This window comes from Quercus suber, unplaced genomic scaffold, assembly GCF_002906115.3.
Source record: "Quercus suber isolate HL8 unplaced genomic scaffold, Cork oak 2.0 scaffold_82, whole genome shotgun sequence".
NCBI lineage: Eukaryota > Viridiplantae > Streptophyta > Magnoliopsida > Fagales > Fagaceae > Quercus > Quercus suber.
In genome coordinates, this window is record NW_027069547.1 from 299,406 (window position 1) to 317,200 (window position 17,795).

The window sequence follows — 17,795 nt, forward strand, 5'->3', positions numbered from 1 at the left end:
AAGCTCTTCATCCCTGACGTCAGGCTGCCCACGTCTGGAAGCGTGGGATACCGTTCTCCCCGTTTGATACGACCCCTCTCCAAGGCCGGACCGTTCTTCCTGCTGCTCGTAAACCGGATCCTCGCGGCTCTTCTGCCTCCGTTCCCGCCAGGTAGAGCCCCTGGAAGACCCTGCCGAGTCACTCTCGGCTCCACCTCTAGACATCTATCCTGTACGCGAGTCTCGGCGGAACCACTGCTTAGTAGGATTTCCCACAGACGGCGCCAATTGTACGCGCCCAAAACCGAAACCCTGTTGGGCTGGGCCTCACTTAGGCTCACAACTTACTTGTATCGTGGGTTTGGATTTCCTACACTGGGTCGTTCTGAACGCCAAGGCCCAATGGAATCGCTTTCCTCTCCTCGGGGGTCTGAACCGCTTCCTCACTCTGTTTTCACTCTTCCTCTCCTCAATTTTCCAACCCCTGTCTTCTTAAAACTTCCTGTATTTATAGTTAAGGAATGGCGAAGAGGTCATGATTATTTGCTAATAAGTGCAACAGGCGGTCCAGTATTATCGATCGTAAGTGGATAGTTAGGTAGTCATGGGAAGTGGTGAGGGTGGCATTGGAACTTGGTTCCCATCTCCGCGATAGTTCCCGGCCGCGGTGTCTTCCCGCGGTATGACCAATCCGGTACGGGGCGGGGTGTCCCGCGAGCTATGTTAAGGCTCGGGAAGGGGTTTCTCCGAGAAGCAATGAAGAGGCAAAGCTTGGGCCCGTGGCAGGCGCGACTCGGGGGTGGGCCGCTTGGCAAAGGGAGATGGGCCTCACGGGCCATATACCCAGGTCGATGTTCAAGGCCCACTACGGGTCATGGTGTGGGGTCCGTACAGGTAGTGTAACTAGAATAACAATTTTCAGTGTTTAAACAATATTTCATGTAGTTTCACATACTTTTTCACCTACATCTATTTCTAAAAAATACAAACAACGTTACTAGAACAACATTATCAAACACCCCTTGACTCTGTTTAGATAGTAAGGGCTTGTTTGGTACATGTGTTTAAACACGTATTTTTATTTTTTAAACGACATTACACGTATTTTCACACACTTTTTCACATACGTATTTACAAAAAAACTGAAAACTGTTGTTTAAACACATGTACCTAACGGGCCCTAAATGTTTATAAGCAATTTTTACTTGATAAAAAGCTTGTTTATGTTTGTTTGTTTATAAGTCAAGTTGGAGCCTAAGTTTTAAATTTGTTTAATAAACTAAGTATAAGAAAAAAAAAAAAAAATTTGTTCTTGAACAAGCTCGTGAACTATAAGACTTGATACACAACAAGTTACGCGTAGACTCAAGTTTGATATATGTTTACTAAATAAACTCATTACACCTATCTTAATTATGACATGTCTAATGCATTTTAAGTCTTAACGTGGTATTTTCAAATAGTGGCCCATTTCGTAAGAGATTTCTAGTAACGTTATTTAAGTCTTGTGAAAATATATGAGTTAAAAAATTATGTAAAAACATGTGTTATGGTGTTTAAATACTGAAAACTGTTGTTTAAACATCAGTACCAAACACCCCTAGATTTCAAGTGCTAGAAAATATTCTCAAACTACCAACTTTTGCCCTAGTAACTAGACCTTCCTCATCCAATGTGTCATCCACTCAAGTGCCTAAAACTCTATCTTATGTATCTACCTTTACCCAGCAACAGTCATCCAAATTTGACTAGCCCATCAAATCTCATTATTAACATCACTTATTTTTCATGATAGAACCAGAATTTGAATCTAAACTTGATCATTAGAAAATTATCCAGAAATATCTCCCAAATAATTGGCATTTCTTTCCAAGCCATTTCCCAAAAAAAAAAAAAAAATTATGAGCTCAGCTTAGTTGACAGAGACTCTGAAATCATTACCCACAACCTAAAGATAAGTGACCAAACTCAAATATCCCATGCAAGTGTACAATCAAAACAATTCTCAATCCATCCCTCTAGGGAGACACCAAAAAGAAAAAATTTTTCAAGCAAATTTGATATCCTACTTCATTCAACCTGTTCCTGCTTCGTTCATAATTTGGTATCCTAATGAGAAGATACGTACGACCTTCTATATTTACCTTTTCTCAGTTGTTGCTTAATTTGATTTTTGCTATAGTTTGCTTGAAATGATTAGTCCCTTGTTTGGTTTTCATCTGCTTATACCAACCATAAAGAAAAAGGCTTCAAGACGAAACAAGAAGAATAGAAGCAAGAATCGTGATCCTTGTTCCTAAGGCATTACGAGAATCATCTTTGTCAGAATTAATAGTAATACTAACTAATAAGTGATGATTCGGTAAATTGTATCTTAAAAAAGTGTAGATTGTTTCCTTGTTCTTGTGCTCTCACTTTTCTTAAAATTTGATATTGGTTGTGTCAAGTGGGTAGGGGTGTCCACAGGTTTGGGATTTTGCACAACCTGCAACCAAACTGATTAATTAGATTGGTTGGAGAGAGAGAGAGAGAGAGAGTTTATTTGGTACTAACGCACAAATAAAGTAATAAACTAACATTTCTTTGCTCAAATAGCTACTGCTACTCATTTCAAGACCATCTCATTCGCACAAAAGGCAAACAAATAGGTTTTATAATTTTATTCAGGCCATTGAAATTTTCTTAATTTTGTTGTTTTGCTTTTTGCGTGTTTGAATTTCTAGGTTTTAGTGTGCTTATGTCTATGTTTGTTTCCTGAAAAAAACAATGGAAAATGAAAAAGTGTTAGGATTGAAATCTTGTGTACGTAGTCTTAATGATACCTATGCATCCTTACACAAAAACCATAATTTTAGATTTCCAGATTTATCTAACCCCAAAATTTAAATACAGAATTGCATAAATAATATGAATATAACACTAAAAAATAAACAAAAACTAGATCATGGTCAAATTAACATTAGAAAACTAAGATCATGACATCAACGAAATCAAATAAGTATACTCAATCTAACATCAAAATTTGAATTATTTGAATTGTTCCTAACAAGGTAGAAAATCACGAAATAGGAAATTACCTTGCTTATGGATCTAGTTTGAAGATTTTAACTAACATCTGAGTGCATAAACACAAATTTAGTTTATGATTTCAAGAGCAATGGAAAAATACAATAGAACTTTGGTATCACAACTCATTAACAAAAGATTTTCTAAAAGGGTTTTGAAAATGGCGTTAAAAACAAGTTTCTGCCTCAAGAGACTCCTAGAGCATGGCGTTAGTTTATGTAGTATCATATCATGTATTTAAATTTCGAACATTTAATTAACATGTGGCTATCTATTTAGTATGGTAATTTTTTAGAACCTATTTACTAAAGATAGTATCTACTAACAAAAAATTATACTAAGAATAATAATAAATGTCGTCATCTTCTAATAATAAACAACTAAGTTTTGATAAAACATCGTCACAATATTTAAATTTTTGCAATAAATAATGATATATGCTACAATTGAAATTCTTCATCAAATTAAGTGCCTGCAACCATTTGCAATGAATATTTTGTTATTCATACTTCTTTCTTTATCATTTTATTTTATGAGCTAACTACGACGCTTAACTTAATTTTTAATGAACACATTTTTAAGAAAAAAAAGAAAAAAAAAGAATAAAATAACAAAAGACATATGTCATTGAAGTTTCTATTATATAAAATTATAAATCTAGAAGATTTAAACTTCTAATAAATTAGTGTTCTGTAGGTAACAAATAAAATACTATAAATCACCATTTTTACTTTTTAAGTATAACTAACACATAAAACTCAAAATACACAAAGAAAATTTTTGGGATCTTAAAATTTAGTGAGACATTTTAGATATTGCATAATGGAATATTCTAGGAATCATAAAATTTTGTTAGGATTTAACTAAGAGAGTAAAAGCAGGGGATGAAACTACTCCAAACATAAAATATAAGTGAGGAAATTATTCAACTTTAAAGTTGGGGATGAAACTACTCCAAACTTAAAAAAGGGAAAGTACTTTTTTTCTATAAATTTTTTTTTTCTCCTATTAGTAAAACTATGTGTTTTTTACTTTAAACAATGTGTTAAAAAAGCCCAAGAAAGTTGTCTGTAAAATAATAAATTTTGGCTCAACAAATTGGCTAAAAAAAAAAAAAAATTCAGGAAAACAATAAATGTCACAATATTTTATCAATACCTTTATTTTAGTTATGATGGGCCCTGGTATGATATTTTATAATTTTATTTTAGAGTTATGTTATATCTATAACATTTTCACAATAAATCCTAGATGGTAAATTATTTTTTATTTTTATTTGGGACAACCACTTTAAACTATGCATTAAAAAAATAAAATAAAAAATCAACAGTAGAAAATTGTGTGTGAAACAGTGAATTTTTGTGCACCAAATTTGACTAAACTAAAAGAGAAGTCTAGGAAGACAACAAAATGTCACAATATTTTCACAATACCATTTTCAGCCTTGGTAAATTTTGGTTTGATGTATTATTATTTATTTTATAAAAATGCTATCTCCATAATATTTTCAAAACAATTCTAAATGGCAAGTTGTTACTAATTTTAAAATGGACCAATGACTGATATCACTTTTTTATCTATCAATAGTAGTTTATCATCTATAATTTGTAGTGAAATTAATGTGAAATGTTGTGGACTTAGTAAGTTTGATCTATAAGAATTTGAGATCTCAAAAATTATGATAACAACAAGTGTTACAACATTTTCACAAAAGATTTATTTTTAGTTGTGGTTGATCAGAGTCTCATATTTTTCTATTTTATTTTGACCTATAAAATATAGACACCTCAATAATTGTGTATTATGAAATTTGTTGTATTAGTATAACATGCTAGCTCATATAAATATTTTAAAAAAAGAGCACAAATCGATGACCGAAGAAAAAAAAGGAAAAAAAGAAAAGAAAAAAAAAAAAAGAGGGCTAATGAAGTGATGGACAGTACATATTGAATAAATAAAAAAGTTCTATATCTACTATAGTAGCTTTTAGACATTTACTTACAATATTTTCACAAAATATTTATTTTCAATTATGGTTGGTCAGTCTCATATTTTATTATTTTATTTCGATTTATATGAAATTGACATTTCAATAATTGTGAAAATATTGTGAAATTTGTTGTGTTAGTATAACAATACTTTTATTTTTAGTTGTGGTTAGGTCCAGTATGATATTTTATTTTGACCTATAAGGAATTAACATCTCAACAATTATAAAAATATTGTGACAATTTGTTGTGGTAACTAACAGCAATACCAAAAAAAAAAAAAAAAAGAGTTGGCTAGGCGATCTTACCAAAAAAAAGCTAGTGAATAGTTCAAATTGAACAAACCAAAAAAAAAAAAAAAAAAAAAAGTAGCTACTACTATAGTTTTATGTATTCACACTTCTGTTATGAAATTGTCGTGAAAAAATATTGTTGATATAATACTTATTTTTTATTTATTTATTATTTCACAATACTTTTATTTTTAGTTATGATTGGTTTTAGTATGATATTTTATTTTCACTTATAAAGAATTAATACCTCAACAATTATAAAATAGGTAATTACTTCATTATCCTACGTCTATGACAAAAAATGTGTTTGCATATTTTTGTTTCCAGTTTAACAGAATGTTCATATGATTTACTCCATTATATACTATTTTGATAAAAATTTTATACCAATTCAAAAAAAGATGCTCAATTTGACAACTATGAGTATGTCCATAAAAGTAACAACTCACATGTGAAAAGTGGGTAACGTGGAAATAACAAATTATCAAATGAAAAAGTGCGCCACCCAATCGATAAAGTAGATGGATTCACTCCTATGGGAAATAATCCATTGTTTCATAGTTTACCAGAACCTGCCACATTTCATGAACTCCGGAAGATTGCTAAAATATAAAACGAATTTTATAGATTCAAAAAAAAAAAAAAAATTGGTTTTTGTTTTGTTTTATTATTGTTTTGATTATATATGTTTTCCCTTTTTCAGAATTCTCATACTGCATCACGGTCCACCATCCACTTAGAAAGCCCGAAGAGAGGTGTGTTATTGATTTCTTCCCCTTCCTAGACAACCGCCAGTCGTGAGAATGACTTTTTTTCTAGACAAAGTCGGGGAGAAAATTCTCGATTGCGTACTTGCTGCACTTGGACGTCAGTTGGGTTATCTGATTCACTACAAAAGTAACGTTCATAATCTCGAAACCCAAGTTGAGGAGCTGCGACGGGCCAGAGATAGAGTGCAATGTGATGTTGACAAGGCTAAAGATAATGTAGAGAAAATTTATGATGACGTTCAGACATGGCTGATCGACTCTGATGGGGTCATTATAAAGGCAGAGGAAATCTTAAAAGGTAATGGAGAAGCAAATATGAAGTGCTGCAATGGGTGGTGTCCTAATTTGAAGTCTCGTCACCAAGTGAGCAAGAGATCACACGAGAAGGGATTGGAAGTCAAGGAAATCAAGGATAAGGGCAAGTTCAATAGAGTTGGCCATCGTGAGTCTTCACCAGTAGGATGGACCGCGATATCTAATAGAGCGTATGAGGCCTTTGAATCAAGAAGGCTTATATTAACTGATGTTCTGGAAGCACTTAAAAATCCCAATATCACTAGGATTGGGCTGTACGGGATGGGAGGTATCGGGAAAACCATGCTAGTCAAAGAAGTTCTAAACCAAGCTGAGAGAGACAAGTTGTTCAACAAGTACCTTTTTGTAGTTGTATCCAATCCTCCAGACCTGAAAAAGATTCAAAGAGAAATTGCGGTGAAATTGGGTCTGAAACTTGATGTGGAGAGTGAATCTGAACTAGCAGATCTACTATACAAGCGATTGCTAGATGAGAAAATCCTTTTGGTTATGGATGACATTTGGAAGCCCATAGACGTAGAGTCTCTTGGGATTTCCGTTGGAGACGATAAAAACGGGTGCAAATTATTGTTGACGTCCAGATTTCATAATGTAGTTTGCAATGGTATGGGTACCCAAAAGCAGGTCAAAGTCGGAGTTTTATCAGATGATGAACCGAGAAACTTGTTTGAAGGGATAGTTGGTGAATTCGCTAAAACCCCCAAAATCCAACGTTATATGCTTCAAATTGTCAAAGAATGCGCTGGATTACCAATTGCCATTACAACAGTTGCAAAAGCATTAAAAAATCAGACAAATATATATATTTGGAAGGATTTCCTCATACAGTTGAAAAAGTCTAGCCCAAAACAGATAGAGGGAATGGATGAAAATGTGTACAAAAGTGTAAGGCTGAGTTACGAATTTTTGGGAAGTGAAGAGGAAAAGTCATTATTGTTGCTTTGTAGTCTACATGGAGAGGATTACAACATAGAAGTAGAAGACTTGTTGAAATATGGTGTGGGTTTGGGCTTGTTTCGAAACGTCGATACAATAGAGGAAGCGAGGTGTAGGGTGCACTCATTGGTTGAAAGACTCAAAGGTTCTAGCTTGTTGTTGGATGGTGATCATAATGGAACAGTCAAAATGCATGATGTAATTCGTGACGTCGTCATTAATATTGCATCTGAAGAAAGGCATATGTTTACTATAAGAACTGTTAATGAATTGCAAACTCAGTCTAAACGTAAAGATACAGTTGCAATTTCGTTGCCTTACATTAATGATGATGTTTTAGAGCTTCCCAATCAGTTTGAATGTTCAAAGCTTGAGTTACTTTTGTTGTTCGGGCAAGAAGAGGGTTACCGTATTCCAGATTCATTTTTTGAAGGGTTAAAGGATCTCAAAGTGTTGAAGTTATCTGGAAGCTGGTCTGGAGTACTTCTACTTCCTTCATCACTTTCGTCCCTTGAAAACCTTCAAACATTGTGTTTAGACGGTTATGAGGTAGAGAATGCAATCATAATTGGAGAACTGAAGAATTTGAAAGCTCTTAGCCTTTCATTGTCCGATACTGAACGGTTACCAAAAGAGATAGGGCAGCTGACTCACCTTCAGTTACTAGATTTGAGAGAATGCTCCGAACTTAAATTTATTCCACCCAATGTGTTATCTAATCTGAAGAGGTTAGAAGAATTATATTTGCCAGATTATGTTGAATGGGAGGTGGAAGTACAAGGCACAGAAAAAATTAATGCAATGGTCTCAGAGTTGGACCATTTGTCTCACTTGACCAAGTTACATATATGTATTAAGAATGCAAAGATTCTTCCAAAAGCCATGGTTTTTGAAAGGTTGGAAAGCTATAGAGTGGCCATAGGCAGTGCTTTGTCCTTGAATGAAACTTCAGAAACTTCACGAATTTTAAAGCTCGATATAAGCTTGGAATCGGACTATGGGTATAGAGTATTATTGAGGAAATGTGAATCTCTCTTTTTGGAAGAAATGAAGGGTGTTAAAAATATTCTATACGAATTAGATTCGGAAGGATTTCCATGTTTGAAGCATCTCAAGGTCGAGAAAAATGATGAGATTCAGTATATTATCAAGTCTATGGGAGTTCGAGGTACTGTCTTTCCTAGTTTGGAGTCAATTACTCTATTGAATGTGAACAATTTGGAACGGATAAGCTACACGCGACTTCCAACGGAGTCTTTTTGTAACTTGAGAGTGGTAAAAGTGAGCAACTGTTGTCAGTTGGAATTTGTCTTCTTCTCATCTATGGTTGGATGCTTTTCACGCCTGCAGGAAATGAATATAGAAGATTGCAAGATAATGAGTGCAATAGTTGCGATAGAAAGAAAAGAAGAAATTGAGGTCAATAGTGACGACAGCATTATATTTGCAAATCTCCATTCTCTGAAATTAAGGAATATATTCAAGTTAAGGGGCTTCCTTTCTGTTGTTGATTCTTTTGTACTTTTCAACAGGAAGGTATGTTTAAGATTTAATTTTAAATTTTACTCTTTAAATGTTGATAAGTCTTCCACAACCTAAAAAATAAACAAAAAATATTAGACTATGTATTGTTGATATGAAGACACATTTTCTTTTTGAAAACTGTACCAAATGATCAGAAGTACTATTTTTGCTTCTTTTTTTTTTTGTCAATATATAATCTTTTTTTTTTATTTGTCTCATTTATCCGTTTGTTCTTTTTTATGAAAAATAAAGGTGTTTGACCGAACCGCATTTGATTAGACGTCAATATGAACATGAATTACTTGATTTTTATATTGCACCAAACTTTGGTTCAACTGAAGTAATCTGATACCTTATCATAGATTAGGGTGTAATGAGTTTGCCTAGTGGAGTGGCACCTTACCGTTTACTGTTTTTTAAATGGGATTGTTCTACACAATAATAGTTATAGAAGTGTACAAAGTAATTTGGATACATTTTTAATTCATGTATTTTTGGAAGTTTTGATCGAATTTAAGTTCAATTCGTTAGAGAGAGAGAGAGTCCACTTAGGAAATTCAATTGAATTTCATCTCCAATTCGTTAGTACGGACATGATAATTGATTAAAATGTTGAAGAAATGAAAATCTGCATTGTCAGATAATACCTCTGTATTGAAGAAAAGAATTATTACTCTTCTTCCTTCATCTTTCTTATATTAGTCTCCTCTTTGTTGTTAAGAATATAATTTAATTAATTTTTCGTTTATTGACTCATTGTGTAACTGTGAATTGTAGGTTGTCTTTCCAAACTTGGAGGAATTGAAAATAGAGGGTATGTATAGCATGAAGATGATTTGGCCTGACCAACTCATTTTAGATTCCTTTTGCAAACTGGAAAATTTGACTGTTTCAAATTTCACCAATCTTACAAATATTCTTCCACCCAATATGCTGAGAACACTCCAGAATCTAAAACATTTGAAGATAGATAGTTGTGGCTCCATAGAAGAGGTATTTGAGATCCAACAGACAAACAATGTTGAAGAAACACATGATATAGCAGCCACTGAACTTAGATCCTTAGAATTAGTAAATCTAGGAAAATTGAAGCAAGTGTGGAGTATGGATCCTCAAAGAATAATCACCTTTGGGAAATTAAATACCGTCAATATTCATAGCTGTTCCAATCTAAAAAGTGTTTTTCCAACATCTGTGTCAAAGGCTCTTATGCAACTTGAGAAGCTAGAGATAAATGATTGTGCAACGGTGGAGGAAATCGTAGCAAAAGAAGAAGGAATGGAGATAGCCACTTTTTTTGTATTCCCACGGTTATTCTCTCTAACTCTTGAAAGTTTGCCTGAGCTCAAGAGTTTTTATCCAGGAAAGCATACTTCAGAGTGGCCGTTGTTGAACTGCTTGAGGATTAATAAATGCGACAAACTGAAAATATTTGGTTCCAATAAGGAAAGCGTCGAAGAAACAAATGGGCTGGACCATGATGTTAGTGTAATTCAACAACTCTTCTTTTTCAGCGAAAAGGTAACAACTTCCCTTGCATGTCTTTACATTTTGTTAATACAGATAAAATATATACTCATTGGATTATATGTCGGTGTAGTAGGCTAAGGGATTGTCCCTGGTAGTTGCATTCTAGCTGCACATACTAATTGTTTAAGAATTCTCTCTCAAATAGATTCATTATATGTGAATTGCAATCAAAATAGAAAATTTTGGAGGTCTTGAAAATTAAAATGCCCTTCAATGAAAATTAACAAAAAAAAAAAAAAAACTAATTTGGATCTTTTATTTTTGTTTGACATAGAGGATCTGTTAATTTTACTTGGCAGTTAATAATTCCGTAATTAATATGAGTTGGTTAGCTCATGCTTACTGATGAAAGAGTTTCATCTCAACAATGTGTGTTGTGGAATTTTACAGTTATTTATAATTTTTATGCATAATAGCTTAAACATTTAGACTGTTGTCTTTCTCATTCTCACACGAGTTCACTTTCTTTTACGAGAAATGATGTCTACAACATTTTCATAACAAATCTTAAATGACAGATTGTTACTGGTTGTTATTGTTGAGGCAAAAAGTAATTTTAGTGTTAAGTTCAAATTTGAACCAATAACAACTAACCATCTATGATTTGTTGTGAAAATGTTGTAAAAGTGTTGTGGACGTAGCATTTTTTTTTCATTATATTTTGACATCCAAAATTATTTGCCTACTATTTCTATTATGTTAAAAATTAGAATGATTAACTTTCCCATGTTTTTCTTCATGTCTAAATGTCAATATGAACAAAATTAGAATGATAATAAGTACGAAAGAGCCTTGCAAATTTGTTGCAATTCAATTTTCACCTATTAATGTCTCTAATAGAGAAGTTAAAGTTTCAAATCACCTCACTCTTTTTTTGTTATTAGGGCAAATTACAACTTATCTACCCGTGGTTTAGCTGAAATTTAAATTGCCCACCTGTGATTTAAAATTTGATAATTTATTCACTTGAGATTAGTTTTATTAGAGTTCTGTAACCCACCTATTACTTTTCTCCTAGAGAAAACAACTTTTAACATCAAAACATAAAATAAACTGATCAAAAAGCAAGGGTATTTGATGTGAAACTTTATACAGTTAAAAAGATGGAAAGTAGATGTAAGTGTTTCAATTGCTTAGGTACATGCACTTACTGGAGGTCAAAAACTCAATTTAGAAAGCTTATGTGGCTCAGCATGAACGAGTCATATTGCAGCTTATGACTCTGGCCTATACCCTCTCATTCTTGGATTGATCTATCACTAAAATCTAAACTTATATGAACCCACTTATTCAAGATTGACATTCTTGTTCATCTCTAAGCAAAACGTCGGTCATAGATATTAGGCACAAACTAACATAAGATCAATTAAAAAGTCCCTACGTAAGAAATGACATGAAGCATCAAGTATAGAAAAACTTATGCAAATATTTGTTGCATTTATAATATCACCAGATGCAATGTCAACTTATTTAATTGAAACTGAAAACTTTTTACTGAAAATACTGTAGATAAAGGTAAAAGTTATCTAAATAGTGTAGTGGGATCCATGAATAGTACCAAAAAGTGCAGTGAGACCCATGAATAGTAGCAAAAATAAGCTGAAAGTGGAGATAAGCTAAAAAATTAAATTCATCCCAAACACACATGCAATGTGAATAACCAACATTAATTTTCAGTGTATATTCCACAGAGGCTTAAAGAGATTGGCCCAAATGTCATTTTGGGAAGCTCATAATCCATAGATTGAGAACAAAATAAACCATTTGAAAAAGTTTTGACCATGAGTTCCTTGGATAAGATAGAGAAGAGAGAGGAAGTTATCTTCAAATCCTAACTTTTTTATTTGTTTTATGTTATATTTGATGTTAAAAGTTTTTTTTTTAACGAAAAAGCCATAGGTGGGTTACGGAACTCTAACAGTGCTAACCTCAGGTGGATACAGTGCCAAATTTCAAGCTACAGGTAGACGACTTAAATTTCTGTCAAACCACAAATGGGTAAATTGTAATTTACGCTCATCATTAAGAATGATGGTAAGTAGATATCAATTAATACTCCTTCGTTAAAGTTCAAATCCCAAGGTGTTTTTTTTTTTTTCTATGTAATTAACTAGTGTCAACCGAAAGTGTAATTTCTCGGCCAAAAAAAAAAAAAAAAAAAAAAACTGAAAGTATAATAAATAGGATTGGTTTTTAGTTGAACAGTTAAATATTGATTACACAAAATGGTTAATTGGATATGCAGTTATGAGTTTGTTAAAAGACTCTTCAAAGAAGTTAGATATTAGCTCTAATAAGAATTTTCTCTTTTTGATTATTTTCTGCTCCTCTTCCATTTAAAATTTCTAGTTCTTTATGAACATTCTTTCTAATTTTTGCTTTTGTTGGGAAGGGAAAGGGTGAGGTGGGTTTGAACCTCGACATGGGAATTGAAATATAACCCAAGCAACAAAGAAAATAGAAATCTAGGAAGCATAAAAAAATCAACCAACAAGAACACCAGAAATTATGTGGAAAACCTCCAGTGTAGAGGGAAAAACCACGGGCAAATTCGTCAATCCATTAAAATAAAATAGAGATTACAATACTCAAGTTATACCCAAAACCTGAGTTCACAATAAATTGGGAAAATACAATAATACTTCTAGGAACAAATACAACCTCACCACAAAACTGGTAGCAAGATCTTCCACTTTGAATACTTTAACTCTCTTAGTTGTAGCACCAAATAATCGTCCTAGAGAAAACCCCCAATTTATCTTCCTTGTGTGTCTTGAGCAAAAAAAAAAAATCACATTTTCTTTTTTCCCTTAGTGTGCACAAAGCACTAATCTTTTTCCTTCAGTCGACTTCAAATTGTGTTTCAGTCTTCAGTCTCTCTCACATTCTCTATATCACAATATGCTTTATATAAAAGCACCTGCACCGCCATACACTCCTATTCCTAAAGTAATTAGGAATAGAAGTCTTGTATACCAACTTCACCTATTTCAGTTGAAATAGGATTAATAAATATGAACTTAGGTCTTATTGGGCTGACTCCTATTGGTGCCTTGCACCTCAACAATCTCCCCCTCAGCCCATAGAGGAAAGAGATTTTCACCCAACTCTTCAGTTAGAATTCATGCCGGCCATTTCGGCATAAAGCTCAAGCTTCTTTTGGTCAAACCAACTCATAAGTCTTATTTTGTGCAAAGAATTCATCTCTTCTTGCATAACCTTCATCCAGCTCTGCTTGTCCTTATGAGACTCTACTTCTTGAAAACATTCTGGCTCCCCCTCATAGTAAGCAAAATATACCAAAGAGAGATATCTAGTTGATGGACACGCTTCCTAGTAGACCTCCTCACTTGAGGTTCTTCAATCTTGGGTGGAACAAGTGCTCCCCTTTTCAAATCTTCAATATCTTGAGCATCATCACCATCAACTTTGCTGGCTCATCACCATCAACTGCTATTGGATCATCACCAAGATTCTCATCTTGCACCTCTTCCCTATTTATGGCATGATTGGAGGAAGAAGAGGAGGTGTAAGGTCAGGAACACCTACAACAGCATCCTTTGTCTTTTTAGTTTTCTCAAGGTTTGCCAAATTTTCTTTCTCTTGAAAAATCACATCTCGACTTCTGATCATCTTCTTTTCTCTAGGATCCCATAACTTGTAGCTTAATTTTGCATTCCATATCCTACAAATATACAAGTAGTGGCTTTGCTATCAAGCTTCAATCTTTGTTCCTTAGGCACATGTGCAAATGCCTTCACCCAAATACCTTCAGTGAGAGTAAGAAACATCTTTCCTAGTTCAAACTCTCTCTGAATATCAAACTCCAATGGAATGATGGAGATTGATTACAGGTAGCACGCAGTTTGAACAGCTTCACATCAGAATGACTTAGGCAATTAGCCATTCTCAACATACATTTGACTTCCAACAATAGTGCAGTTCATCCTCTCTGCCACACATTTTGTTGTGGGGACCAGGAACTGTCTTCTCATGTCTAATACCTTTCTCGGAGCAGTAACTTTTGAACTCATTAGACATATATTCACCTCCGTTGTCAGTACGGATACACTTTAAAGGCTTCCCTTTCTCTCTTTCCACATGGCATGGAATTTCTTGAAGTGCTCAAATACTTGGTCTTTAGTTTTCAAAAATACACCCACACTTTCGTGAAGCATCATCAATAAAAGTACAAAATACTTATTACCACTAAGGACTCCACATCAATGGGACCACATAATCAAAATAAACAAGATGTAACACATTGGGCTTTCTAGTATAAGGAATGCGAAAAGACTCTTGTTGTTTTCAACTAAACAATAATCACAAGGTTTAAGTGACATACCTTTGGCAAAAGGAATGAGAGACTTCTTTGCCAAAATCTGCAACTTTTTTCACTCATGTGAACTAGCCCCTATGCCACAAGTTGGGCAAAAAATCTTTTTGAGTTGCACTAACAACATCTTTGCAGCCTTTACTTGTGTCTTGTAAAATGTACAAAAATCTTCCCTCCACAAGCACAATGATCCTTTGGAAGTTCCATTTAACATCTCCAAAATAGTTGTCATAGCCTTCTTTATCCAGAATATGAGTAGAAATCAGATTCAAGCGCATATCAAGCACATGTCGCACATTCTTCAATGCCAAGGTGTATCTAGTGTTAGTCTCAACACAAATATCTCCAATTCCCAAATGTCAGCATAACTGTTATTGCCCATCTTCACTCTTCCAAAGTCCCTTGCTCTGTATGAAGTAAAAGCTCTTTCTTGGAGTGACATGACAAGAAAAGGCTGAGTCAATCACCCATTCAACATAAGGAGTGAAATATTGCAACATTCATCCTCTCCTACACAAATCACCACATCTTCAATTGTCAGACAAAGTGGTATTTGTTCTTCTACCTTTGTTCTGATTTTTCCTATCTTTCTGTTTACTCTTCAAGCCTTGCAGTTTCTTCTTATGTGACCTTCTTTGTCATAGTAGAAACACTTGAATTTTCCTTTCGATTCTGACTGACTTCTGGATTTACCACGCCCCTTAGAATTTCTAGTCCTACTCCTCCCCCTATTCTCTGTGACAAGACTTGTGCATTATCCTTGGCCATGTCTTTTCTTCTTGTTTCTTTATTGAACAAGCTATCCTTGACCATTGCAAGTTGTAACACACCATTTGGAGCAGAGTTACTAAGTGACACCACAAAGTCTCCCAACTGTCGGGTAAGGAGCTCAAAAGTAATAAAGCTTGAAGCTCATCATCAATTATCAGCTTCATTATAACCATTTGATTCACCAAGTCTTGGAACTCACTCAAATGCTCGGCAACAGATCTCCCTTCCTTAAGCTTCAAATTCACAAGCTTTCTAGCCACAAAAGCTTTATTTTGAGCTATCTTTCTTCATAGAGACCCTTCAAATTTTCCCAAAGAGCTTCTATATTAGTCTCTTGAGATACATGATGAAACACACTCACATCGATGCATTGTCTAATACATCCAATGGTTTTTCTATTTAACTTCTTCTAGTCTTTTTCAGACATCTCACTTGGCTTAGCACTATCACCCTTGATAGGATCATGCAAATCCTTACAGTAAAGGACATCCTCCATCATCGGCTTCCAAATCGAATAATTTGACGCCGTGAGTTTAATCATAGTGCTCATATTCATATTCTATTTTCCATTTAATTCAACACAAGACAATCATGTCCAACAACCAATGCTTTGATACCACTTGTTGGGATAAATTCCTGTCTATGTGTGAATTAAATTAAATATAACCCAAGCAACAAAGAAAATAAAATCTACGGAAGCGATAAAAAGATCAACCAACAAGAACACAAGAAATTATGTGAAAAACCCTCCAGTGTAGAGAGAAAAACCACGAGACAAATCTGATCAATCCATTATAATAAAATAGAGATTACAACACTCAAGTTATACCCAAAACTCTGAGTTCACAATAAATTGAGAAAATACAAAAATACTTCTAGGAAAAATACAACTCATCACATAACCCAGTAGCAAGATCTTCCACTCTGAATACTTTAACTCTCTGTAGTTGTAGATCAAATAATCTCCTAGAGAAAACCCCAATTTATCTTCCTTGTGTGTTTGAGCAAAAGAAAAATACATTTTCTTTTTTCCCTCAATGCCGCAAACACATTAATCTTTTTCCTTCAATCGGCTTCAAATTTGTGTTTTAGTCTCAATCTCTCTCACATTCTCTATATCATGTATCTACACGTGAAAGAACACAAATGCTTTATATAAAAGCACCTGCCACCGCCTACACTCCTATTCCTAAAGTAATTTGGAATAGAAGTCTTATATACCAATTTTCACCTATTTCACGTTTAAATAGGATTCAATAAATATGAACTTGGAGTCCTATGCGGGCTGGACTCCTATTAGGTGCCGTGCACCTCAACAAATAGGAAATCTAGCAACTACCGTAGGCAGCATTGTAAAATATTACAAGAAAAGGTCAATGAACAAGAGTTTTACAGAAGAATAACCAAATTCTCTAATCGAGATAAATCACAAATGGAACATACTTATATAAAATGTTTTTTAGAAGAACATACTTATATAATTAGTTTATGTATTCTGTATTTTAAATTGATTATCTATCTATTATATTGTGCTTTGAACATCCTAATATACTTTTTACACTTGCCAAATTTTCTAAAAAATATTATATCCAAAATTTGCATTTGGAATATGTATAAAATTTGTTTCATAATTTTATAGAATTTGAACTTTTACTTTCCAATTATGTGTGGGACAGAGGATTTGTAAGTAAAGAATAGAATAATTTATCTTAAAATAGTTTCAAACTTTGTCAAACATTTTTTTTTTTTTATATGAGATCAAACTTTTATATTTTTTAAAAATAGATCAAACTTTTATATTTATTAAAAATAAATACTTATATAATGAAAAAGGTTTAATTACTGTTAACAAGTTTGATAGTGTTTAAATTCCTTAAAAATATTTTTAAATTGGTGAAATTGTTTAAATTTAGTATAATACTAATACTAGAATTGTCTTTTTATTTTCTACTACAGCTTGGAATGAAACATTTTTCCAAAAATTGTGCATATTAATTTAAAATTTTCTCAATATACTTTATCGAATTTGAGTTCTATTTGTTATGCAATAGAGAGAGAATCCAGTTTGGAAATTAAATTGAATTTTCTCCTTATAAGCATTATCATAATCTAAATTTCATCAGCAATTCTTTTAGTACGGACTGACCATTGAGAAAAAGCTGAAGAAATGATACTAAGCAATACCTCTTAAATGAAAAGGAATTATTACTCTTCTTCCTTCTTAATTCTTCCTTATAATAGTTATTAATTTAAATCTGGTTTTAGAATATAATTTAATTAAGTTTTA

General features: G+C 33.4%; 1 protein-coding gene across 2 annotated transcripts in view; it reads left to right on the plus strand.

The window, feature by feature from the left end:
* The window catches only part of LOC112028507 (probable disease resistance protein At4g27220), an 89,608-nt gene that overhangs the window by 12,245 nt on the left and 59,568 nt on the right, over positions 1 to 17,795 (plus strand). Inside the window, exons 3-5 of one of the 2 annotated variants that reach the window (XM_065773870.1) lie at positions 6,030 to 8,883; positions 9,649 to 10,392; positions 12,335 to 12,435. In XM_065773870.1, coding sequence (XP_065629942.1) covers positions 6,130 to 8,883; positions 9,649 to 10,392; positions 12,335 to 12,403 — 3,567 coding nt within the window. In that variant the 5' untranslated portion in view covers positions 6,030 to 6,129 and the 3' untranslated portion in view covers positions 12,404 to 12,435. The remainder of the gene's footprint in view (positions 1 to 6,029; positions 8,884 to 9,648; positions 10,393 to 12,334; positions 12,436 to 17,795) is intronic. The other variant, XM_065773871.1, reaches the window with a different exon arrangement.